At 48.9% G+C, this 26,648-nt stretch overlaps 1 protein-coding gene across 1 annotated transcript in view; it reads right to left on the bottom strand.

Annotated features, from left to right (window-relative positions):
* Window positions 1-996: 996 nt before the first annotated feature.
* LOC142817838 (metabotropic glutamate receptor 5-like) overlaps window positions 997-26,648 on the bottom strand; it is a 151,112-nt gene continuing 125,460 nt past the window's right edge. The window contains exons 9-12 of the mRNA XM_075895696.1: window positions 24,469-24,595; window positions 23,461-23,782; window positions 17,986-18,618; window positions 997-1,980 (exon numbers count right to left, since the gene is read on the bottom strand). Of these exons, the coding sequence (XP_075751811.1) occupies window positions 1,005-1,980; window positions 17,986-18,618; window positions 23,461-23,782; window positions 24,469-24,595 (2,058 nt within the window). The 3' untranslated portion in view covers window positions 997-1,004. The remainder of the gene's footprint in view (window positions 1,981-17,985; window positions 18,619-23,460; window positions 23,783-24,468; window positions 24,596-26,648) is intronic.

Below are 26,648 nucleotides of genomic sequence, written 5' to 3'. Positions count from 1 at the left end.
GTCGTTCGTATTGGCAGCGATAAAAATGAATAATGTGCATTGTTTCTTCGCTTACGAAGCACACGAAGCAGGGAATGTGTTGTGTAATAAAGTAATACACTTATGGTGATGAGTAAAAAAAAAACTGTGATCTCGCGTCGACTTTGTCGACTTTGAAGAAAGCGAACGACACTGCGGTTACAAGGAGCACGCTGAAAAATAGTGAAAACTGCTCGAGTTTCACAGCTCGTCTGTGCATGGTAGGTTTTGTATCGGGGTTATTAGTACTCCGCATACTATAGACTACTTGATAACACAGGTTGACTACGGACAGTGGGCATCATCTCAGGCAGCGACGATGTTCAGTAAACAGAAAGGAAAACGGTGTAGACATTTCGTAACACGCACGGGAAGGGTTTTCCCACGTGCACTCGGCAATGAAACGGGCCGTCTTTCACTTGCCTATTGAAGCAGGAACACACGGTCGACCACGATAGGCTGTGGGGTAGAGGCTGCCAGAGGTCACATTCATAATCGCGCGGGAGATAGGTTCTCGGATGTCGCATGTGCTCTCCCACGACACGGGAAGACAGGCTTTGGGAGCCGAAGTAAAGAAGTGATGACACTCTTGAGCGGCACGATTCGCAGGCGTTTCATTTGAAACGCACACGCTGCTCCCACAAAACACGCAGAACACACAAAAGAACACCAACAAGGGCAGCGGTAGCAGAGCCACCCGTCGTCCGCTGCCGTATAGCAATTCACACGTTTGCCGAGGGGTGCCCGTCTGAAAACAGCAGACATTGTGGGAGCGGGTTCGGAGGAGGGGGAAGGTCTCGGACTTGAGAAAGTTGGCCTCGATAGATAGAAAAGTTTCGTCAGAATATTAAGAAGCGCCGGGGGAGACACGTTCACAAAAGTAGAAAACAAACAAACCCCTATTCTGCAAACCACTCGACGGTACCTTGAAATGGCTACTGTTGTAGCCACCGCAGTAAGGGGCATCGAAGAGAAAGCCGAACCATTCACTTGCCGAAGCGTTCTTGGCCTGAGCATCCTGACGATGGGCCGGCCCAGTACGAGGGCTGTTGGCCGGTCCCTTGAGCATTGCCATTGTACGACCTGAGCAGTAGTTGGGCCGACACTTCGGCCCACGGGGACGAAGATGTCGACGCAGCGGCCATGGCGTCTTCGCCGCTATTTATGCTTCTGGCACCGCTACTGCCGCGACGGGGCGTTATCACCGGAGATGCTGGAGTCTGACGCACTCGCACCGCGTCGGGGCTTCCGAGACTGATGATAATGTTCTTGTAGACGGCGGCGTCCTCGCTGCCGCTGCTGGCGCTCTCCTCAACGATCGAGGAAGCGCCTTCCAGCAGGGACTCGTCGCTCTTGAAGGCCGCTGAAGCACCACCACTGCTGGAAACGCTGCGACCGTACCGGACCGAGCCGCCCGGTAGGTGGTGGTGATGCTGCTGCGAGCTACCGCCGCGGAACACGACGTCCAGAACCTCGTCGTCGCTAACGGAGGGCACGTGACGGCATAGCTTCCGGTGTCGGAGACCGGGCGCCACGTCGTCTTCGTCGTCGGGCGACAAGGTCGACATGAGCGTCTCGGAGCGCGCGATGCGCCTACGAAGGCAGGGCATCCACATTTCGACCAGGTCATCCGTCGTCTGGCAGGAGACCTCGCGCTTCGAGGCCGACGCGGCGCCGTACGCGATCTGCTGCTGCACCAGCCTACGGCGCTCGTGGGCGCCGGGAGGCGAGTCGGAGGAGGTGCGCTGCGCGGGCACCTTGGTGGTGGTGCCGAACAGCGGCTCGACTGAGTGCCGCAGGTGCGTGCGCCGGTCCAGCGCCTCGGCGGCTCGCACGGCCCGGATGTGCTGGGCTACGCTGGCTGCGATGCGGTCTTGCTTGCTCGCCCGGAAACGCTCCAGCAAGTTGACGCTCTTGGTTCGTGTCGGCGGCGGTTTGATGACTGTCTCTGCGGTGTGGTTTCTGCATCATGAAACGCGTGAAAGATCAGGTCAAAAAACTCCTTTTCGTATTACATTTCGTTTGCGAAAGGGAGACTATATTTGTGTTTCAACAATGACATTCAATACTAATCACTACACTACACCGAAAGCATGCAAGTAACCACAGGCGGTCAAAATTTCTGGGGCCCTTCACTACGGCATCTATCATGATCATATGGTGGTTTTGGAACGTTAAACTCCGCAAATCAATCAATCAAAGCATGCTGGTGATATCAACAACTCTGGTCTGCCCATCAATTCCTCGAAGTGGCTGAAGGGCTCGGTCTCTCGGTCATCACGTGAATGTCACCCACGGCGCAACGACCTGTGTTTTGGGAGACGCCATAAGAGTCTACCCAATCTAATAAATTCATTTGTGGAAAGTACTGCTGCTGCGCTGCGCTACTTGTGACCACCAGGCGGACTAGGCTCTAATTAAGGGAGTTGCGGTAGTTTTAGAGTAAGGTAGATCTAACAAACGAAAGTGCGTTACATCTGTTTTCTTTTTCTTTGATTGTGCTTAAAACGAGGCCATGTTATCATGTCTAAGCCACGATAGTTCATTAAACGTGAAGTTTACGCAGCAGGCACCAAGATCGCAAGATTTTCTCTTTTCCTGCTTACAACAATTCATTTTAACAGTGTATTGCACATGTCAACAAGGGACGCAACGCTCTTGTCCGTAAGCGAGTCGTAGTTTAGCCTCAGACTACCGCCCCCCTCCCACACTCACGCACACAAACAGATGCATGCAGCCTCGCCGCAAGGCGGCGCAGTTTCCAGTGATTGGACGCGCTGCGCGACTGTTAGTTATGCGCACGTTTTCCTGCTACAAAACGCGGTAGACAAGAAAACGCGGAACAAGAACACGGGCCACGCTAATCCGGTTTTTCCGCAAACAACCATTTGGCTTCGGCATAGATCGATGCCACGCAGCAAGCTACCGAACATGGACTGCGAGGGACAATGGAGATGAGGAGAGGGTGATACACGAGAAGGGACGACCGTGTCCTCGGGCGCGAACAGAGGATGAGGCATGTAGCAGAGGCTCCAAGTTGGCAGCTGTGAAGCTGCAACTGGCGCGTGCTGCCAGCCGAATACAGTGTAAATATAACGACGAATAGCCGCAAACAAAGAGGTATAGAACTCGTTTATATATAGCAGAGCTATAGATACCACTACCACCGGAGAGAAGAAGTGGAATGAGGGTGGAGTTGCTCAGCGTCGAAGTAGATTACGTAGTACGATGACAACAACGCGGTGCTTGTTTCAACTTCGCTGATGATCTGGAGCCCCGAGCTACCAGAAAGCATAGGGGTCGGTAGTATGTGAAATTCGGTGGGCTTATTATTCTTATTGATTATCAATGTTCTATGGTTTCGATTTGATGCTTAGCTTGTTCAGACATCCGCGAGTCGTTCAAACTTATATCGGGAATAGACAGTTTTAGAATAATGTACGCAGGGTTAGCGTTAGTCAGGTACTATGCGCGGTTTTCAGAACTTAACATGGATACCCAAGAGTAGAGCAAATGACTCATGTGACACGGCGACAAATGCTATATGACACAAAGCTTTGCTTACTCTAGTCTAGAACTGCGCAAGTACAACATGTTTTCCGGTGCAAAATATTTTAGTAGAGATGAAAAACAGTTTCGTCTACACTGATTGCAATAATCTAATTTCGGTGTTCTTACTGCAATTTTTCATATTCACTAATCCATGCAGTGCAATACGCATACGTGACGTGCCGTTACGCAAAATACCCCGAAAGCCTCACACAAACTTCACTCAATTTTTTAATTTTGTTTTGCGCTTCGTTTCATGTCCGACACATGTCTTCCGCGTTGCTTTGTGTTTTTCTTATGAGTCACTCTAACTAAGCATGTTCAACTCCAGAGTAATGCACAATGCAATTGCATTAGCATCGCTGGAACGCTAACCAAAAACCTCGCTATCCGTATGCGTCGACAACAACTAGATGTGCGACATTATTGCTGTTATTTGTTTATTATTTTGTGTGCACAAAAACAAATCAGACGAATATTTAGAACTGGCCACGTTCCTAGGGAAGTACTCAATTTGTCGTTCTCCCGAGAAGCAACGTCGCCGATAAAGCGCTGGATGCAGTGGCCAAGAATTTCTTGCCTAGGGAACAAAGTTCTGCTACACTACAGCGCAAAAAAATGCACAGAAAACGCGCAGAAAACACAAAGACAACAAGGCCGCCGAACACGCATGCATATCTTACCGACGACATGTTGTCGCAATTTCTTCGGCAGGTCTAGACGCTTGCAAATCCGAAGAAAATTGGCGGTAGTCGTGACCAACAGTCTAAACCCAGTCCAGACCATGATACCAGGCTGTACCACACCACACCCAGTTTGACATTCATCTTAAGAGCTTACTTGGCGAAGCCCTTCTAGGTGAAGTAACGGTCTTCAGATGCGTGGACGATTTTTCAGTCATTTTAAATGCAGATTCAATTACTGGACTACCGCTACTGGCTACGTCAATCGTAGAAATGTTTGTACAGCCTCTTTCATGCTGAAGTTTAAGTTCGTCTTACAACAGGCCCGCTTCATTCAATATTTTTATCTTCGACACTTCTTTAATCAAGGTGACCCCATCTTCTCGGCTTAAAATCGGAGAACAAAAAAAATGGCAGCATATCCACGGAGTGAATGATGAAGAGTGGGGCGAAGCATCCGTCTGTCAATTCGTTCTTGCTTCAGTTCGTCCATGCGCGCGTCTGTGTGGCCGCCCATGCGTCCATCCGCACGTCCGTGCGTGCGTCTGTTCGTGTGCCCACACGTCCATCTGTGCGTCCGTCCCTGCTTTCAACCATGCATCTGCTCCTGCGTCCGTCCATGCGTCCATCCGCCCATGCAGCCATCTGTGCGTCCGTCCATGCATCTGTCTGTGTGTCCACTCGTCCACCGATTCAACCCTCCAAGTACCACCTTCTAGCATATTTTCATCATATATTCCTCATATAGAAGCACCGTCATCCAGCGGACATTCCAAGGACTGATGTCACAGAACGAGCGCTAAAAATGAGCGCGCCGCCAAATTCTTGCGACAACGGGCGGGAGAAACACCGCGAGGTCAAAAGAAAAAAAAAAAGAAAACAAGCATCCAGGGCTCCCCGGGCGCGCGACGCCTCTCCTCTCGGAAGCGGCGAAGCGATGAACCTCCTCCCCCCACAGCGGCGGCCGGGCAAGCGCTCGATTTTTCCAGAACGAAAGGGGCGTGGTCATACCGAGTTGAATCATCCTCCGGGGAGGGCATTCCAACCGTCTCACTCTCCCCTCAGCCTTCGCCGCGTATCGCGCCGACGAAATGACGAGAAATTTCTGGAAGGTGGCGCGGAAGGTATTTAATCGAGCGGCCGAGACGAGAAATCAGGAGGAGACGGAAGTGAGCGCCAGAGCGCGTAGGGATTCCGCCGTGAAGTCGGCGAAGTCTTTGGTCCGTAGGGACGAGGCCGGAGGTGAAGAGGATTTCCACCTGAGGGGTGACGTCTCGAGCTACCGGCAAGAGTGTGTGTTTACCGCTATCGAGCGAAGACGCGGGGCAACAGCTGCGTGTGTGAAGCCGACGTGTTCCGGCGAAGAAGTCGAAGTTTGAAGAGTGGCCAATTGAAGACGGGAGGTTTCCTGGAAGAGAAACTTCGAGAGCTGCGGAACGACAACAACGCAGGACTTTGAGTGAGTGATTCTCGGAAGAGTATCATTCAGACTTTTGTTCCAAGGACTTTGGACTCAATAGGTTTTCTATCTCTTTAGTCTTTAAGTGTCTTGGTTGTTAAATGCATGCGACTGCATTGTAGTGTGAATTGTTGTCTGTGTCCGTTGTTTCGAGTGTGGCTGGTTGTTCTGTGTAGTACACTGTTTGATTGTTGACAATATTGTATGCAACTATTGTGGAGCATGCATTCTTGGGTATTGCTTTCGATCTGCCAATTTTGAGTATATAATTTTCGTTCTGTTTATCAACTCTCGGCTCTGACTGGTTCTTTGGGCCACAGCCGGCGTCTGCTGGCGCGCCAATAAGGACCACTTCTAAATTGTCCACGCTTTCGTGGTGCGGTTCGGGGGGCCGATACTTCGGCTCTTGGAATTAGCCCGGCGATCGCCTCCCTAATAAACGGGACAGGTGTGACAATTAATCTGGCGTCCGCGATACAGGACCTTTTGGTGCACAGTGTGTCCAAAGTAGTAGGAAAGAGCCTCGAGTTGGTGATACTGCTATCGGAACGATTCTGTGTGTTGTTCAGTGTTCTCGTTAACGAGTGCAGGGGAGTGTTCCGATAGACTGATTTAGGCAGATACTTTTCGCACGTGGCAAGGTTTTATTTGCGAGTTGCGAGACACAATGGATCTCGAAAAGTTAGTTGCGCTTGGTGAGAAGATGGGTCTTTCCGGCGCCGAACTACGGAAATGGGTAAGCCAGAAGGAGAAAGAGGCGGTGGAGAGAGAAAGGTTGGCAGCTGAGAGAGCCAAGGAAGAAAAAACAGCTGAGTTGGAACGAGAGAGGTTGGCGGTCGAAAGAGCCAAAGCGGAAAAAGAAGCTGAGTTGGAGAGAGAGAGGTTGGCAGCTGAAAGGGTGAATGAAGAAAGAGAGGCAAAGGAGCGACAGCTGAAGGAAGAAAGAGAGCAGCAATTGAAGTTGGAGCTGGAGAGAGAGAAGTTGGCAGCTGAGAGGGCGAGAGAAGAAAGAGAGGCAAAGGAGCGACAGCTGAAAGAAGAAAGAGAGGCAAAAGAGCGATAGCTGAAGGAAGAAAGAGAGCAGCAATTGAAGTTGGAGCTGGAGAGAGAAAAGTTGGCAGCCGAAAGGGCGAGAGAAGAAAGAGAAGCGGAGATGGCTGAAAGGGAACGGCAGCGGCAGCACGAGATGGAACTCGAGCGGCTCCGTTTACAACAGCGAAGCGAAACTCCCGTCCAAGCTAGAGTTGAAAGCAGCGAACGGGAAGATCACGGCTTCCGCTTGAACCCAAGCAAGCTGCTCGTAGCGTTTGATGAAAGGAAGGACGACCTAGACGCGTACCTCCACAGATTTGAGACGATTGCGAGGAGCCAGAATTGGCCGGAACAGCAATGGGCAACTGCTTTGAGTACTTGCTTGAGTGGTGAAGCGCTCAGTGTGTACGGCAGGCTGACGCCGACCGATGCAGCCAACTACGCAAAGGTGAAAGCTGCTTTGTTGAAGCGATTTAGATTCACTGTGGAAGGATTCCGGGACAGATTTAGGACAGGAAAGCCAGCTGATGGTGAGACGGCTACGCAGTATGCCGCCCGACTTTGCCATTATTTCGACAGATGGATTGAACTTTCAGGGACAGCGCAGGAGTACGATGAGCTTAGAGAGCTGCTAATTAGAGAACAATTTCTTACTAGTTGCCACCCAGGCCTGTCACTGTACTTAAAAGAGAGGATGGCTGACTCACTTGAAGACATGCTGGAATTGGCTGATCAGTTCTTGGAAGCGCGAGGTGGCACTAATTTGGCCAAGGTCAAGAAGGATTGTCCCGATGGTTCGAAGAAATTGGCTCCCGAAGAAAAGAAGCGTGCACCAGAGAGCATTCCGCGATGTTTTCTGTGCAACCGAGTGGGTCATCGCGCGAAAAACTGTCGAACGATCTTTACGAGCCCTACGGTTGTAAAATGTTTTAAGTGTGGTCAGACTGGGCACAAAGCATATGCATGTCGGAACGGAGTGAGTCAAACTCACCAGGTATCCTGTGTGCAAGCAGCACCGAAATCTGATAATAATGCCGTCACTGATGGATTCGTAGAGTTGAAGATTGAGGAGAAAATTCCTATTGTGGGTGCTGTAATGTCAAAACAGCCAACCGGTGTTACGAAAGGAATGCCAACACTGCCTGAAAAAGTTGCGGGCAAAAAGATTACGGTGTTAAGAGATACCGGCAGTTCCACTGTTATCGTGCGGAGAAATTTGGTACGGGAAAGTGAGTTGACAGGCAGAACGAAACCGGTTTGCCTAATTGACCGTAGAGTTCGGCTGCTTCCCGAAGCAGAAATTGAGGTTGAAACCCCGTACTTCAGCGGGAAGGTTACTGCTTTATGCATGACGACCCCCCTGTATCACCTTCTCATCGGAAACATCGACGGGGCGCGAGGGCCAAGTGATCCAGAATGTTTGGGAGAAGACCCGAAGATAGAGCCCTCGCCAACACAGCGGCCGCAAGATACAGTGGAGGAACATCCCGTGACGGATCTCACCAGAGCCCAAGGTGAAGCTGCGGCGCAAGAGACAGCGAAGGAGAAGACGATCGTGTCGAATCAGTTCACGGGCCGAGCAACCGGACTTACGTCGGCACGACCTCAACCGACCGACAGTGTAAGGGAGACGGAGTTGGCCAGCCGGGCAAAATGTAGAGGCATGATCAAGCGGGTAAATAAACAGACAGGACCCGTCGAATGTAATGACGCGTTAACGGTGTCGGAAAAGACAACGATGGCTGAGACAACGCCTCAGATATCGTCGTTGGAAAGGGCTCGCCGAAAAAGAACGTGGAAGCACAAGAAGAGATCGAGCGAGCACCGCAAAAAGGGGCGCAAGCGCTGCTCGAAGTACGCAGGATAAGTGCTGAGGTCAAAGCAGAATGTGGTTGGCAGTGTTGAGTGCCATATGTTGTGTTAATGTTGTGGTATCCTGTGTCACAAGTGTCGAAGTGTTCTGCTGTGATGTGATGTATAGTATTGTACCCTTGTTGTAGTGAGAGACTTTGTACATTTGTATTATTGCGAATTTGTGGTGGAGTGTTGTACTCATGTGCCTGTGGTTATATTTCATGTGCTGTGTAATTGAATTACAATGTACAAATGTATTAAGTGATCTATTGTGGATGTGAAGTGTCATGAGCGACTGATGGTGTTACAGTCTGTGAGAGTGTGTGGTGACTTTTCGCGCTCGTTTGTGTGGTTTTGAATATTATGAGATAATATTCTTAAAGTGGGGGCAGTGTCACAGAACGAGCGCTAAAAATGAGCGCGCCGCCAAATTCTTGCGACAACGGGCGGGAGAAACGCCGCGAGGTCAAAAGAAAAAAAAAAGAAAACAAGCATCCAGGGCTCCCCGGGCGCGCGACGCCTCTCCTCTCGGAAGCAGCGAAGCGATGAACCTCCTCACCCCACAGCGGCGGCCGGGCAAGCGCTCGATTTTTCCAGAACGAAAGGGGCGTGGTCATACCGAGTTGAATCATCCTCCGGGGAGGGCATTCCAACCGTCTCACTCTCCCCTCAGCCTTCGCCGCGTATCGCGCCGACGAAATGACGAGAAATTTCTGGAAGGTGGCGCGGAAGGTATTTAATCGAGCGGCCGAGACGAGAAATCAGGAGGAGACGGAAGTGAGCGCCAGAGCGCGTAGGGATTCCGCCGTGAAGTCGGCGAAGTTTTTGGTCCGTAGGGACGAGGCCGGAGGTGAAGAGGATTTCCACCTGAGGGGTGACGTCTTGAGCTACCGGCAAGAGTGTGTGTTTACCGCTATCGAGCGAAGACGCGGGGCAACAGCTGCGTGTGTGAAGCCGACGTGTTCCGGCGAAGAAGTCGAAGTTTAAAGAGTGGCCAATTGAAGACGGGAGGTTTCCTGGAAGAGAAACTTCGAGAGCTGCGGAACGACAACAACGCTGGACTTTGAGTGAGTGATTCTAGGAAGAGTATCATTCAGACTTTTGTTCCAAGGACTTTGGACTGAATAGGTTTTCTATCTCTTTAGTCTTTAAGTGTCTTGGTTGTTAAATGCATGCGACTGCATTGTAGTGTGAATTGTTGTCTGTGTCCGTTGTTTCGAGTGTGGCTGGTTGTTCTGTGTAGTACACTGTTTGATTGTTGACAATATTGTATGCAACTATTGTGGAGCATGCATTCTTGGGTATTGCTTTCGATCTGCCAATTTTGAGTATATAATTTTCGTTCTGTTTATCAACTCTCGGCTCTGACTGGTTCTTTGGGCCACAGCCGGCGTCTGCTGGCGCGCAAATAAGGACCACTTCTAAATTGTCCACGCTTGAGTGGTGCGGTTCGGGGGGCCGATACTTCGGCTCTTGGAATTAGCCCGGCGATCGCCTCCCTAATAAACGGGACCGGTGTGACAATTAATCTGGCGTCCGCGATACAGGACCTTTTGGTGCACAGTGTGTCCAAAGTAGTAGGAAAGAGCCTCGAGTTGGTGATACTGCTATCGGAACGATTCTGTGTGTTATTCAGTGTTCTCGTTAACGAGTGCAGGGGAGTGTTCCGATAGACTGATTTAGGCAGATACTTTTCGCACGTGGCAAGGTTTTATTTGCGAGTTGCGAGACACAATGGATCTCGAAAAGTTAGTTGCGCTTGGTGAGAAGATGGATCTTTCCGGCACCGAACTACGGAAATGGGTAAGCCAGAAGGAGAAAGAGGCGGTGGAGAGAGAAAGGTTGGCAGCTGAGAGAGCCAAGGAAGAAAAAACAGCTGAGTTGGAACGAGAGAGGTTGGCGGTCGAAAGAGCCAAAGCGGAAAAAGAAGCTGAGTTGGAGAGAGAGAGAGGTTGGCAGCTGAAAGGGTGAAAGAAGAAAGAGAGGCAAAGGAGCGACAGCTGAAGGAAGAAAGAGAGCAGCAATTGAAGTTGGAGCTGGAGAGAGAGAAGTTGGCAGCTGAGAGGGCGAGAGAAGAAAGAGAGGCAAAGGAGCGACAGCTGAAAGAAGAAAGAGAGGCAAAAGAGCGACAGCTGAAGGAAGAAAGAGAGCAGCAATTGAAGTTGGAGCTGGAGAGAGAAAAGTTGGCAGCCGAAAGGGCGAGAGAAGAAAGAGAAGCGGAGATGGCTGAAAGGGAACAGCAGCGGCAGCACGAGATGGAACTCGAGCGGCTCCGTTTACAACAGCGAAGCGAAACTCCCGTCCAAGCTAGAGTTGAAAGCAGCGAACGGGAAGATCACGGCTTCCGCTTGAACCCAAGCAAGCTGCTCGTAGCGTTTGATGAAAGGAAGGACGACCTAGACGCGTACCTCCACAGATTTGAGACGATTGCGAGGAGCCAGAATTGGCCGGAACAGCAATGGGCAACTGCTTTGAGTACTTGCTTGAGTGGTGAAGCGCTCAGTGTGTACGGCAGGCTGACGCCGACCGATGCAGCCAACTACGCAAAGGTGAAAGCTGCTTTGTTGAAGCGATTTAGATTCACTGTGGAAGGATTCCGGGACAGATTTAGGACAGGAAAGCCAGCTGATGGTGAGACGGCTACGCAGTATGCCGCCCGACTTTGCCATTATTTCGACAGATGGATTGAACTTTCAGGGACAGCGCAGGAGTACGATGAGCTTAGAGAGCTGCTAATTAGAGAACAATTTCTTACTAGTTGCCACCCAGGCCTGTCACTGTACTTAAAAGAGAGGATGGCTGACTCACTTGAAGACATGCTGGAATTGGCTGATCAGTTCTTGGAAGCGCAAGGTGGCACTAATTTGGCCAAGGTCAAGAAGGATTGTCCCGATGATTCGAAGAAATTGGCTCCCGAAGAAAAGAAGCGTGCACCAGAGAGCATTCCGCGATGTTTTCTGTGCAACCGAGTGGGTCATCGCGCGAAAAACTGTCGAACGATCTTTACGAGCCCTACGGTTGTAAAATGTTTTAAGTGTGGTCAGACTGGGCACAAAGCAGATGCATGTCGGAACGGAGTGAGTCAAACTCACCAGGTATCCTGTGTGCAAGCAGCACCGAAATCTGATAATAATGCCGTCACTGATGGATTCGTAGAGTTGAAGATTGAGGAGAAAATTCCTATTGTGGGTGCTGTAATGTCAAAACAGCCAACCGGTGTTACGAAAGGAATGCCAACACTGCCTGAAAAAGTTGCGGGCAAAAAGATTACGGTGTTAAGAGATACCGGCAGTTCCACTGTTATCGTGCGGAGAAATTTGGTACGGGAAAGTGAGTTGACAGGCAGAACGAAACCGGTTTGCCTAATTGACCGTAGAGTTCGGCTGCTTCCCGAAGCAGAAATTGAGGTTGAAACCCCGTACTTCAGCGGGAAGGTTACTGCTTTATGCATGACGACCCCCCTGTATGACTTTGTCATCGGAAACATCGACGGGGCGCGAGGGCCAAGTGATCCAGAATGTTTGGGAGAGGACCCGAAGATAGAGCCCTCGCCAACACAGCGGCCGCGAGATACAGTGGAGGAACATCCCGTGACGGATCTCACCAGAGCCCAAGGTGAAGCTGCGGCGCAAGAGACAGCGAAGGAGAAGACGATCGTGTCGAATCAGTTCACGGGCCGAGCAACCGGACTTACGTCGGCACGACCTCAACCGACCGACAGTGTAAGGGAGACGGAGTTGGCCAGCCGGGCAAAATGTAGAGGCATGATCAAGCGGGTAAATAAACAGACAGGACCCGTCGAATGTAATGACGCGTTAACGGTGTCGGAAGAGACAACGATGGCTGAGACAACGCCTCAGATATCGTCGTTGGAAAGGGCTCGCCGAAAAAGAACGTGGAAGCACAAGAAGAGATCGAGCGAGCACCGCAAAAAGGGGCGCAAGCGCTGCTCGAAGTACGCAGGATAAGTGCTGAGGTCAAAGCAGAATGTGGTTGGCAGTGTTGAGTGCCATATGTTGTGTTAATGTTGTGGTATCCTGTGTCACAAGTATCGAAGTGTTGTGCTGTGATGTGATGTATAGTATTGTACCCTTGTTGTAGTGAGAGACTTTGTACATTTGTATTATTGGGAATTTGTGGTGGAGTGTTGTACTCATGTGCCTGTGGTTATATTTCATGTGCTGTGTAATTGAATTACAATGTACAAATGTATTAAGAGATCTATTGTGGATGTGAAGTGTCATGAGCGACTGATGGTGTTACAGTCTGTGAGAGTGTGTGGTGACTTTTCGCGCTCGTTTGTGTGGTTTTGAATATTACGAGATAATATTCTTAAAGTGGGGGGCAGTGTCACAGAACGAGCGCTAAAAATGAGCGCGCCGCCAAATTCTTGCGACAACGGGCGGGAGAAACACCGCGAGGTCAAAAGAAAAAAAAAAGAAAACAAGCATCCAGGGCTCCCCGGGCGCGCGACGCCTCTCCTCTCGGAAGCGGCGAAGCGATGAACCTCCTCCCCCCACAGCGGCGGCCGGGCAAGCGCTCGATTTTTCCAGAACGAAAGGGGCGTGGTCATACCGAGTTGAATCATCCTCCGGGGAGGGCATTCCAACCGTCTCACTCTCCCCTCAGCCTTCGCCGCGTATCGCGCCGACGAAATGACGAGAAATTTCTGGAAGGTGGCGCGGAAGGTATTTAATCGAGCGGCCGAGACGAGAAATCAGGAGGAGACGGAAGTGAGCGCCAGAGCGCGTAGGGATTCCGCCGTGAAGTCGGCGAAGTTTTTGGTCCGTAGGGACGAGGCCGGAGGTGAAGAGGATTTCCACCTGAGGGGTGACGTCTCGAGCTACCGGCAAGAGTGTGTGTTTACCGCTATCGAGCGAAGACGCGGGGCAACAGCTATGTGTGTGAAGCCGACGTGTTCCGGCGAAGAAGTCGAAGTTTGAATAGTGGCCAATTGAAGACGGGAGGTTTCCTGGAAGAGAAACTTCGAGAGCTGCGGAACGACAACAACGCAGGACTTTGAGTGAGTGATTCTCGGAAGAGTATCATTCAGACTTTTGTTCCAAGGACTTTGGACTGAATAGGTTTTCTATCTCTTTAGTCTTTAAGTGTCTTGGTTGTTAAATGCATGCGACTGCATTGTAGTGTGAATTGTTGTCTGTGTCCGTTGTTTCGAGTGTGGCTGGTTGTTCTGTGTAGTACACTGTTTGATTGTTGACAATATTGTATGCAACTATTGTGGAGCGTGCATTCTTGGGTATTGCTTTCGATCTGCCAATTTTGAGAATATAATTTTCGTTCTGTTTATCAACTCTCGGCTTTGACTTGTTCTTTGGGCCACAGCCGGCGTCTGCTGGCGCGCCAATAAGGACCACTTCTAAATTGTCCACGCTTTCGTGGTGCGGTTCGGGGGGCCGATACTTCGGCTCTTGGAATTAGCCCGGCGATCACCTCTCTAATAAACGGGACAGGTGTGACAACTGAACGAGAGGAGGCACACGCACACTTTTTTACGGCTTGCGCTTCTTGTCTACTTCCCACTTTTAACCACTTCGAGTTCATGGTACGTACTAGTTTACTGTATTCATGGCACTGCGGCCCAACGCTCGCTAAACCTTTCTAAAACCAAGGACGTTACGCCCAGCGAGTATAACGTAGCAACCCTTTCTTGTCAGATAATACTCAACGTACATGTCAATGGCTGCTAAGGGTGAATGAGAGACAGGAGAATTCAGCTTTTAGTTAACACGCACGCTGCGAATTTTTCTTTTTGTTCAACAACGCACAGACGAAATCTCTCGCCGGCACCACCTTCAAGGTGAAAATGTAAGACTTGTTACAGACTACGACTACTACTACGACTACGAGGGACGAACGGGTGCCGCTATAAGGAGCTCGCCCCTAAAAGAAATAGTAACACAAGGACGCAGTTTAAGCCCTTTCTGATCCGAAAAGTTAGCCACGTTAAACTCGCTGGGAATGCGAGGAAAACGCTCCTTCTTAGTCGCCGAACGCCAACAGCTCATCATGCCCCTAGTAAGATGACTGCCGCAGCCGCCATCTTACGGTTGGGACGGCTTCACTCGTAGGCAAGAATTTACATTCCAGCATTTTTTTAAACCTTCTTGGTCCAACCCGTTGTAAGTTCTCGACCTGGTATTGTTGGAAAAGAGAAACGATTGTCACTGGACGTTCGTTCCACTAAGTAAATAAAAAACATGATAATCGAAATGTTATTTATGGAGGTTGTTGAGCTTTTATTTTCCATTGTTTGACCACATGGATAAAGAAATGGATGTTATCAGAACGAAAGCTGCGGCTCGCTCCCCGAAGAGAAAGGTCCCACGAAAAGAACAAATACTGGACGAGCGCGAAGAGCTGTCACAGCTCGAAACTTAATCCTCGAACACAAAGAAGCGCACATGAGAAGGGCGCACAAGTATAATACAAAGGACGAGCGCAAACTGACAATAATATCCGGGGTTTAACATCCCAAAACCGCGATATGCTTATTGGAAACGCCGCAGTGGAGGACTCCGGAAGTTCCGACTACCTGGGATTCATTAACCTGCGGCCAAATCTAGGCGCAAGGGCGTCAAGCAATATCGCCTCCACCTATATAAAATGCGGCCGCTGCGCCTAGGATTACATCTCGTGACCTTCAGGAGATGGCAGTGTTTATCGTTCTGTCCGTAAAGCAGAAAGAGTAAACCCGACGCTCACGCTTTGTTTACCCTTTCACGTTTTTATCTTAGATTCTTTTATATGAACGACTCGGTGCATAATAGCCAGGTGTGCCGGCTGGGCCATAGAACCCTGTTTTGAGTACACGCATCCTTGTGTATAATAGCGAAAATATCGAAGCAGGTGGACTAGCGCTACGCTCTGTTGACTTGAAGTAATGCTATCCCGTCTCTTCCTACTTGATATTATTTTTATCAGAAAACTATTCTTATGCTGACAAGCACCATACACGTTCGTAGATATCTTGTTAGCCGACAAGAACAAACATTTACGACCACGAAGCCGTCACACGACAAAACTCCTCTACGGCCCTGTATTACACAATCTTCCTGCCATCTCTGAGTTTCTCTTGCTTTTTTTATTTTTTAGCTTTCTTGTAAACTACCATTCCAAATTCTTTTGCATTACTGCTGTGTCAAAACACATCCTGGCTAAATGATTGAAACGAGGAATTCGATGAAGCAGAAGGTAGAAACACGGGTGAACTTTTTTTTATTTGAAAAGAAGGCAGTGAACGTAGGCGAGAAGGATGGAGAGCAGGGATTCACATGTTCCCCTCCTTGTGCAGCTTGTTGCATGCGTGACTGGCTTTGAAAAGCCAAGCACCAAAGCCCAAATACGAGGCAGGCATGCGTACTGCAGCAGCGTCGCGGTGACAGCTGCGGGTGACGTCGTTCAGGCAAATAGAGAACAACAAGATATAATAATAATGATGTTGTCCGCGACAGGCAACTACGCTGCGGCGATGACGGCAGCTTTTCCACCGGTGCCGCATAAAAAGAGGATTTGTTGTTGGCTCGGCTGCTTGGCTTCTCTTCTGAGTGTGCGTGCATGCGTGCGTGCGTGTGTGTGTGTGTGTGTGTGTGCGTGCGTGCGTGTGTGTGTGTGTGTGCGTGTGTGTGTGCATGTGTGTGTGTGCGCGTTTGTGTGTTTGCGTGCGTGCGTTTGTGTGTGTGTGTGTTTGTGATCTTTGTGCTTAAAACCTCATTTAGCGTTCTCCGCTGCAGGTGATGTGTATAGGCACGCATACATACACGACCGCGCAATGCGGCTTACGAAGAGAGCCTTACACAACCACGCCACAGTCGCCTGAACAAACTTTGGGTCAAAAGGCAACGCTGTGAGCTCCTGCATGTGTATCAGGTGTCGTTGCCAAGCTGCGGGCAGAATCCTACCATCCCCTCCTCGGTACCGACGTTTCTTCAGAACACCGGTGTTTTATTTATAATGATTATTTTTCGTATAAGTGCGTTGCTTCAAATATGCTACAATGTGGCTAAGAGGTGAAAAAATATGGTGGTTCGTGACTGTGCAGACACAATATTGCAAAAACAATGTTAACATACACTACATGTAAGGGTTTTCATTCTTGTGCTATTGTTTATTTTCGCGTTTCGTCGGCAAATATAGATATGGACGCTCCCCGTCCACCATAAATCTCGAGCTATAAGACCACCTGGGTGTTTTTTTTATTCAAAACTTCGCTAGTGTCATCAAACAAAATGTTCGAAGCACGCACTGCCTAAATGTCATGATAGAGAAATTGAAATTCACAGCTGGAGAGAAACTGACAGATCCCAGCTCGTGATAAACACCATGGTCACACGTTTCAGCAGCACTGGTTTAGCTCCAACTGTATAGACTGCTTGGGCGCCGATTTTCTTTCTTGTTGATCCTGGTGTGTTTAGGTTCGAAGGCTGCATGGAAACTGCATACGCTAACCTAATAGCGCATTGCATTACAGCAAACGGTCTCGCATTATTAGTTCGCCATTCATTCACTGCTTCACTGCTTCTCGCGGTACATTGGTGTCAAAGTTCCGGAAATTTACAGCACGAATTTCAACGAAACTCTTGTCACTGGTACCATACGCGTGTTACTTACTTAGCAATGCTGCCATTCTCACCGTAGATCATAGCAGTGAAGCCGTATAAATATAAATAGAAAAAAGCACTATTAATTCCCTTGTAATACGCAAAACCACAAGTAAGCAATACATGAAAATTAGTAATACCAGCTAGGACGCATGGGATGACTATAAATGACGAAAAAACCACAAATTACCGCAATTACAATGGTAAGACTCAACCTATAATATAAGTTCTATGTTAAACAATTGTTCCAGACACCTCAAAGCCAACAGTATTTTCTCCAGCGTACATCCAATCATATAGCTGAGTTTGTGGTAATGGTAAACACATAGCTAAGTATGTTAAAAACACCCTGCTACATGCGTATGGCGCATTTTACCGATTACCGATTTCGTAGGACTAGTAAACTTTGACACGTTCTCACACGTTGTCATGCAAATGGTATCATGGGCCCCGTCAGCATTCTACTTAGCGGCCTTACGCCTAGAAGCGTGCTCGTAGCCAAAAAAGGTTCCCTACCCCCCCCCCCCCTTCCGAAGTTTGTATGATGGGGGGGGGGGGGGGTGTTTTCCTGAAAATAAATGAAAATAGGTGTTTTAAGGCCTTCAAAAAATGCGCCCTCACCCCTGAAGAACATTCCTGGCGGCGAGCCTGCCAGTAAGTTTATCCAAAATATTGTGTATGCAGTTCTGGCAAATAAATATAATTTAACTGGTTGAATGAAACCTTCTGACCGACCACGCACAATCATATGAGTCAAAATGTTTTCCCTCACCTGGGTGATTCCATGGAGAACTCTGACGTGGAGTGCGACGAGTTCCTGGAAACGGCCGAGGCACCCGAGGCAGTGGCCGTGGCCATGTTTGAGTTCATGAAGCCAATGTGGCATCGCACGTCTTTGGCCGTGGTGAAGGCGCTGCGGTTGTTCTTGTCCGGCCGGAAGAGGATGATGTAGACGCGGGGCATGAAAAGCAGCACCAGGGCGACCTCGGCCGAGAAGCTGATGCAGAGGCAGAGCGTGATGACCTTGTGCTTGCTGCCGAAGTAGATGGGCACGAACGCGGCCCATATCACTAGAGTCGTGTACATTGTGAAGCCAATGAACTTGGCCTCGTTAAAGTTCTCCGGCACGTTGCGCGTCTTCACGGCGTACACCGTGCACATGGCGATGAGAAAGAAGTCGAAGCCCAGCGGAGCGATTATGCCCAGCGTGGTGGTGTTGCAGATGAGCTTGACGCGGTCCAGTGCCGGGTAGTCGAACATGGAGTCGGGTGGCTCGAGCACCACCATGGCGCCGATGATGGCGCCCTCGACGGAGATGAGCAGCCACGTGATGACCACCTGGGCGGTGGCGCTCATGAAGCGGGGCTTCTTGGTGATGATCTTCTTCTTGGAGCCGGCCAGGATTCTGCGAGGTCAGAATTGGTATTACGGTGAAGTTACATAGTTTTGTATTGGCAGTGGCATTAACAAATGGGTTTCCATCTAAAACTTTCAAATATAGCGACTCGATGGTAAGCAGGACGACCATTTTCTGAGGCCAACAAACCTCCGTTAGTACACCCTGGTCTGTACGCTAAGTCTCCGTGTGCCCGCCTGTTTGAGCCAAACAGGAACACAATAAAATTTCATCTCTTCTGTATCCTGCAGAACCAATGATAGTCACATGTGTATATCTTGTGAAATGTGCCAGCGGTCGTGAAGTAGGAAATTTCAAGTATGTTGTAAATGGCTGAAGAGTGGAGTGTTGCTGCGTACATGCACGGCGGCGCAGTATGAGAGCCAGCAATATGTGGGTCATTTGGCGCGAGGCCCCGCGTCTGGCGTCACCGAACCCCCCACCCCCGCTTCAGACGCAATGTCTTTAAATGAGTACGTCAATCCCTTCCAGTCATAGTCCTTGGTCCTATCCCTGAATCATTCAGGAACAGTCAAGACACGTCCTCTCAAATGAAAGTTTCCATTCTGTAAGGCCTCCTATATACTCCCACATGCGGCGTTCAACGTCACTTTTTGTCTTGCAAGCTACTCATAATGAAGTTGCGGGGAATACGGTTTTGTAAACACTTGATTAGAACATGTTGGCGCTGATCCCGCGTGGTGAAAATATAGCAAGGAGGTCTTTGAGTGTCTGAGCTTTAAGGTTATGCCGTAATGATGACGTGGATAAGCTAATCCAAGAATGTAACTGGACGCGGTTTCTCTTAGAGGAGATCCGCCTTTGTTGAGAGAATACAAGCAGCAGCACGACGCTCTTTTTTCTGTACACAACTAATATAAGGGGCCCCTAGCACCTACTATTCACAATGAAATGACATTTCCTGCAATGTAGTCAACCAGTCATACCAGCAGCATATAGGATCCGGCCACGGAATGCACGCACAATCAAAAAAGAATCAGTGCTTGCTGTATCCTATGATGTATTTACTGGGATTCACTTGTATTGCGGAAAATACATGTAACGAAAGACGCTGAACTGGGGCCTAGAGGGTCATGTGGGAAGCCGGTGCAGTGAGCACCACCAACTGAGGAGTCCAGACAACAGAAAAAAAATAACACGACTGATCCCTGTGTCATAAGAATCGGCATAACACGATAATGAAACGTGCATTCACAGATGTAGTTGAGCATTTACTGTGCATTGTTTCGCCCCTGGAGTGAAGGAACGTAAAGTGTATTGTCACGGGAAAAACGGCAAAGAGCTCGAAATTTGCAGCACACTCCTCAAGTAGAAAGGACGCCCGAAAAAAAGCATACACTGGGCAAGCGCGAGTCAACTGTCACGTCAAAACCCTTAAATTGCTCTGCTAACACTCTAAGAAGGGCACCGGGAACCAGTCCACCAGTATACTTATACACGAGGAGTGTTAACAAAGAAGTGTCACTTGTGAGCAGCACGCTCCTTTCGCAGATGCGGCTTCTAAAGCAAGCAAAGTGACCTTCGTGTTCTCTGTAGCTTCAGGGCACACTTGCGATGACAATAAAAGATGCACAAACCAACCCCGTGATGATATAAGCGCGTGCGCGCGAGTGTCCACGCCCTGTTGAAGCGTGCGCAGGTCGCAAGGCGCGGGGCGACGACCTTCAAAGTGCGCCCTTCGCTGCCTTCGCGCCATCTCGCAACTAATAACAAGAATACGCTGAAGCCACCAAGCGCTGAGCAGCACCAATGGTAAATGGCGTATACAAGTAGCTCGCCGTTAGGACGCTGACTAGCCTACCTTTGTGGCCGAGTTGATCCGTGCACCGCGCTACCCAGCAAGATGTCGTAGGTTCCACTCCTGGTGGTGCAACCACTTCTCTAGTTTTTTTCTTTGCCAACGATTATTGTGCAGACCCTTTCAGTGTTTAAAAATACAGGCCCTTGATGACATCCCGTTTTGTTCACCGATGTGCCATAATAGCATCGGTGGACAACAACAGCTTTAGAAAATTGGCCACTGTTTTTTTGGTTTTCTTCCCTTATTTGCCAAAATATATTCAAATAAATGTTGTTTTGAGCTACATAAAAATCACAAAAGATTGCTCTGTACATTACGCACGTTCCTTTTATGTGTGAAACGAAAGGGAGAATTTTCTATCACTTGAAAAGAACCTGAAAACGTGCATTCTGTTTCGACGTTACGAGCTGGTAAATGCGGTGACCGGAAGTTTTTTGGGGTACAACGCTTACAGCTTTGAAACTGTCTATAATTTACGGCGTCATATCTGTGACAAATACGCGTTGCTGACACCAGAATAAAACACTCTCGTGTTCTCTCTTTCATAACGGATACCCTTTTTGGGGGGCGAAGCTCTTTAGGGTCGAACAATGTCCCCTGTCCGTCGGCGGGACACGCTTGGCACATACCCACTCTAGAGTAAATATGTGCCTCAGGGGATGCGAGATGGTAGTACTTGGAGTGTTCACTAGATAGAAGCACAGACGTACGCACGGCCAGACAGACTAGCACGTACGAACACACGCCGGATGGACAGATAGGTGGATGCATGAACAAATGGACAGACGGATAGACGTACGCATGGACGCACGGATAGACAGAAGGATGCATGGACGGACGCATAGATGGTCACGCGGGCGGACGGATGCAAGAAGAGACGGACAGACAGGCTGAAGGCCGCTTCGCCCCACTCATCATCATTCACTCCGTGAATATGTTGTGTTTTTTTTTTATTTTGTTCCTTTTTATTGATATGAACAATAGCGTCTACGGATACCGGCGGCAGCAGCTGCGCCAGGCCTGTTCAGAACGCACAAAACGGTCACAATGAAAGTTGGAAGAGCTGCATTTCCGAAACCCGTCGTAAAATTTCTTGGGGTTACCAATACAAGTATGCTTACAAGGCGCCCACTACGCCATAAATCATAAATTTTCTGAAGTTGGGAGGCACCCATAACGACATTCTTTGTCATTCTGTGAGACACGAGGTAGCCTCTACGCATGTCAAAGGCATCACGTGCCCTTCGCTTATGCGGTGACTGATGACGATAAATTTTGGCTGAGCCCATTGTAATGGGTTGGAAGCATTCAACGACCCATTTGTGACACAATTCGTATTGAGTGACGTCTGTTTACGGAATTCCCATTGTGTAACACGTGATCGTTATTTCGCTTTTACAACCCTCCATATTGCATAAGTTAACACGGTTCCTTCCCAACATGACACCTGTATAGCGTCTTCTTGCAAAGGAGTTTCAAGCACGGGCATGTAACTGTAAAGCAATACTAGGCGGCCATGGAGAGGACCAAGGGTCGAACCTCGTTCCATCAAGAGTATATTTTTCTTATTTGAATTTTTTTCTTATTGTTTCGAGCAAAAGAGGTTACCGACCCCGATGGTTGCAACGGTGGACAACTACGGTGCCACGAAAGGCCCTTATTATCATATAACAGCTTTCGCACAGTGGGTGAAATGCCTCGTCCTATTCGGACGTGACGTTTCAGTCACTGATGCAACTTGACGAGAGATTTCGCTTTCTGGTCGTCCTACCAATAGTAGCATACCGTCGAAGTTGTTAGCAGTACACCCTTTGATCTACAACAAGGACTATAAAGCGAAAGAATACAAACAGAGCTCAAAGCCACCTTGGGCGCCAACTACAGGAGCCGTGAGATTTCTTATGGCAACAAGGAACGCGTTTGTGAGGCTTGAAACGTTTTAGTGCGCTCTGTACCCCATGTTGAGCACCAGAACACCGACGGCAAATAAACATGTCCGTCTAAAATGAGAGACCGCGGGTTCTTACACGCTGTCGGTGGCCTTGTGTCCCAGATTGGTCATTGCGATTGCTACCAGGCCATGTGCGGCCGTATAGGTGAAAGTCGGCTGCACCTAACCCCCCACTTTGCCAGGGGAGATTAGAAAGACGTCTTTCTGCAGAGGGTCTTGTACCGAGAGTGTTACAGGGCTCACCAGTTGCGTGGAGCGCGTCCTGCTCATTTCGATTATACAACTCGAGTACGTTTCTGGCGCAAGGTGCTTTATAGTACTTCTCAACGAACTGCGCTGCGCCTCGTGGTGAAGTGCAGCTGGTGCGGTGCCTGTAACCGAGTGGCCTTGACAAGGAGTGTAGGCCTGGCGACGCTCGTTCAGTGTGTCTCAGAGCAGGCAACTCAGGCATACTCGTATCTGCACGAAGGAATGCAATCATACCACTCATACAGTCGGCAAACACTCCATGCGCGTGCCGAGAGCGGGTAAGCGTTGAATCCTCATCGCTCGCCAAATCACCGGTGCGCTGTTCTCGGAAACCGCTTGCGTGTGACTGATGTACCCAGGGTGGCTCAATATCTCAGCCCTTTCAGACGACCCAATTTAGCAGCTCTTGAGTGCAGAATCCAGATTTTGCCTGTTCCACGAGCTGACACGCATTGCTCATTTTAACAGGTCCATTTAGGCTTCATTATCTATTAGCCAACGGTCAAAAACAGCCTTAGACAACTCATATGTGTGTCTACTTCTGCCTCGTCTTTCTCGCATGTTGCACTGCGCTCGTTTCAGTCCCTTCGCTTTGCCTCTAAGACGAAGCGAAGTCCTAATGGTCACCTACAAGGCGACCACCAGGACCCCGAGCCACGGTGTCTTCACAGCCTGCACTTAACCTCCGTTTAAGTACTGTCATCATCGCCACAGGCTGTAGTGAACGTTGCGTGAATGTACCCCGAAAACAACTAAAGACTTGCTCGTTTAAACTTATAAGGATGCAATACCAAGGTATCAAACATCATTGATCTATAAGACAACGTACCTTGCGATCCGGTTGGTCTTGGTGACGAGCGCCGCGTATATCATGGCGAAGCTGAGACCGGGGAGCACGCGTGTGATGAAGCATGTGAGTGCGCTGGGCTTGGCCAGCAGGGCGAACGTGGTTCCATGGCAGAGGAACATGCCGATCAGTATGATGTAGGACAGTTCGCGCGTCGAGCTCTTCACCACGGGCGTGTCGTTGTGACGGATGAAGATGATCATGGCAGCCAGCGTGGCCATCAGGCCAAGGATGGCTATGCTCATGGCCGCCAACGACTGGCTGTCAGTCCAGTGGATGTATTCTTCGGGAATACGAACACAACCTGGAGAAAAGTGTGTAGTTTCAAAACAAAAGAGCACTATTCACAGTAGATTACGAGTCTTCGCAGATATACAAAACGCAACCATCATCATCATCATCATCATCTTCTTCATAGCCATTATATTCAGCCTGTTTATCAGCCTATATTTCGATTCACAATATGATGGGGGCCTCTGGCAATGATCTTCAGTTTACTCTATTCTGAGCAAGTTGATTCTTGTGAACTTTTTAAGTGTACTTCCCGACAGATGGGCGACATGAAAATACCGCGATAACAACACTAAATGTGTCAGAGTCATGACTGTTCACTTATCGTCACTCAGCGCCTGAGGCGTGGCCTATAAGACCTCGCCGGACACGTCAAAATACTGTCGATGTCTCATGGACGGGAACGCGCCGTTGAGCACGAAATACAACAACGTCTACGCAGCCGACCCCATTCATACTTCACTTAAAAAAGCCACGCATACCAAGCAATCGAATGAATGCTGCCAATGGAGTTTGATATTTGTGTCACCGTTCCTTTAAACGAACGCTGCGCCGTTTTTGAAACGACATTCTCAGAACAATCTCACTTCGTGCTTTGTATAGTTGGATGAAATTAATTGCCCTTGCGTGCAAAGTTTCGCTGCCTTAAATTGAAATTACTATTTTTTTCTATAGAGCGTTAAAAGCAAAGTGCCTTACCCGTGAGGTTCTCATTAGGCCACCAGCCCCTCTCGCAGTCCAGGCAGGTGTACTCGTCCTTGACGTACTGGTTCTCTTTGCAGGCCACGCAGTTCCAGCAACACTTCATCGTTTCTGAGTGAATACTCTGCAAGAATATAGCCATATAAGTGAAAATTACAGAAAGATGAAGTAGTTGGAGTGTGCATGTGTGCATAAGCGTGCACATGCCTCCCCGGAAAAGGGCGGGGGTGAAAGTTCATCACTGCACCCTCCATTTACAGAATATTAGGCGTTAAAAGCAATACGTCAAAGTACGGGCCAGACTCTACGCCCCCCTTTTTGCCATCCCCGGGGGCCCGCCTGTGTGTGTGTGTGTGTGTGTGTGTATGTGCGTGCGTGCGTGCGTGTGTGTGTGCGTGTGTGTGTGTGTGTGCGTGCGTGTGTGCGTGTGTGCGTGTGTGTGTGTGCGCGCGCGCGTGCGCATTCCGAACAAGCTAAGCATATGCACCACACTGTCTGATACACTTCACAATTTTAAAGAATCTTAGAAGGAGAAAGAGGTGCTTCCCATAAAGAATACTGCTTATTAAAAGACATTAAAAGGGGGTTTTAAAGAAGAATAGATGCCATTTCATGTGATGCTTTGCGTTAGTGAAACTTAAAAGACACGCGAACGTAATTGAAGAAAGAGCTGTTTGAAAACGCCAGAAAGTGTAATTAGTAGCAGTCTCGCAATGACGGTCTTGCCGGACGCCAGGGTGGGTCTTCCATTGGTTCACTATCTTTCAAGTACGGCTTGCGACTTAGGTTAACGAGGTTGTTAATGGCGAATTCCGGCGCACAAGAGCGGTCATGGACAAGCACTTTTGACTCGAGATTGCCCCCCCCCCCAAAAAAAAAACACACAAACACGCAAAACTGAACCAGATGGAAGTACTCCGACTAAATGGCGTTTTTTTTTTTTTTAAAGGACCTGTTCTCCGAAGCCCTTGAAAGAGACCGTTAAAAGCTCCTGTCCAAGAGTCTGCTGTTCAAGCCGCTACTCGCCTGTTCAGTTCATTAAGCTGTGAATTTATGCGTTAAGCATGCCATCTCTGCCGTGCTACTTTATACGCCAAGTATAGCGCCGTTTTCAACAAACCTTTTTGCGCTTTTCGACTGTACTTATTTCGAGTCTTTTCGTATCCCCATCAAGCAGTTGAAAGCGCAACTGCCGGGTGTGTAAATGCAGCATATGCAATTACAACTAGGAGCTGTGATGTCATATGAAAAAAAAAGAAAATAAAAAACGTAATCGGGAGTCAAACGCGCGACCTGTGGGTCCAAGGCAAAAGATGCCGAGCACACTGTCCGCTGCGCCGTGATCGTTCCTTAGAGCGAAGACTGTTACAAGATCGCAACCCGGGTCACGTGCAGCGCCGTAGTTTTCCGCAGTCACCGCCACCGGTGTCCGTAACTAGACTTACTGTATATGCTACCTTTACTGTATATCACTGTATATGCTACCTTGTAAGTTGCTGCATATGCTACCTTTACTGTATATTACTGTATATGCTACCTTGTAAGTTACTGTATATGCTACCTTTACTGTATATTACTGTATATGCTACCTTGTAAGTTACTGCATATGCTACCTTTACTGTATATTACTGTATATGCTACCTTGTAAGTTACTCTATGTGCTACCTTGTAAGTTACTGCATATGCTACCTTTACTGTATATTACTGTATATGCAACCTTGTAAATTATTGTATATGCTACCTTTACTGTATATTACTGTATATGCTACCTTGTAAGTTACTGCATATGCTACCTTTACTGTATATTACTGTATATGCTACCTTGTAACTTATTGTATATGCTACCTAAAGGTAGCATATACAGTAACTCTATCCGTAACCACTATGGCACGAAAAAAAACCCAGTATATAAAAACACTTAAGGGACACAGTCGGATTCAAACCCGAGTCCCATGCGTGCCAGCTCAGTATTATATCACTGAGCCTTGCAGGTGCCTGGGACTCTCTTGCAAGCTTGCCTTAGGCAGGCTTGATGTCGGGAAAATAATCGCGTTAATATGAGCAATAAAGCGTTTTAAAACAGCAAAGGACCAACCAGGCGTCATACAATGCGAATTGCATAACGAGTGGGGAGGCCAATGTTCCCAGCCATTACAAAAGCTAGTTCTTGATCACTA

Source organism: Rhipicephalus microplus, chromosome 5, assembly GCF_043290135.1.
Source record: "Rhipicephalus microplus isolate Deutch F79 chromosome 5, USDA_Rmic, whole genome shotgun sequence".
Taxonomy (NCBI): Eukaryota; Metazoa; Arthropoda; class Arachnida; order Ixodida; family Ixodidae; genus Rhipicephalus; species Rhipicephalus microplus.
The sequence above is the reverse complement of the archived record's forward strand: the minus strand, read 5'-3'. Positions and strand labels throughout refer to the sequence as shown.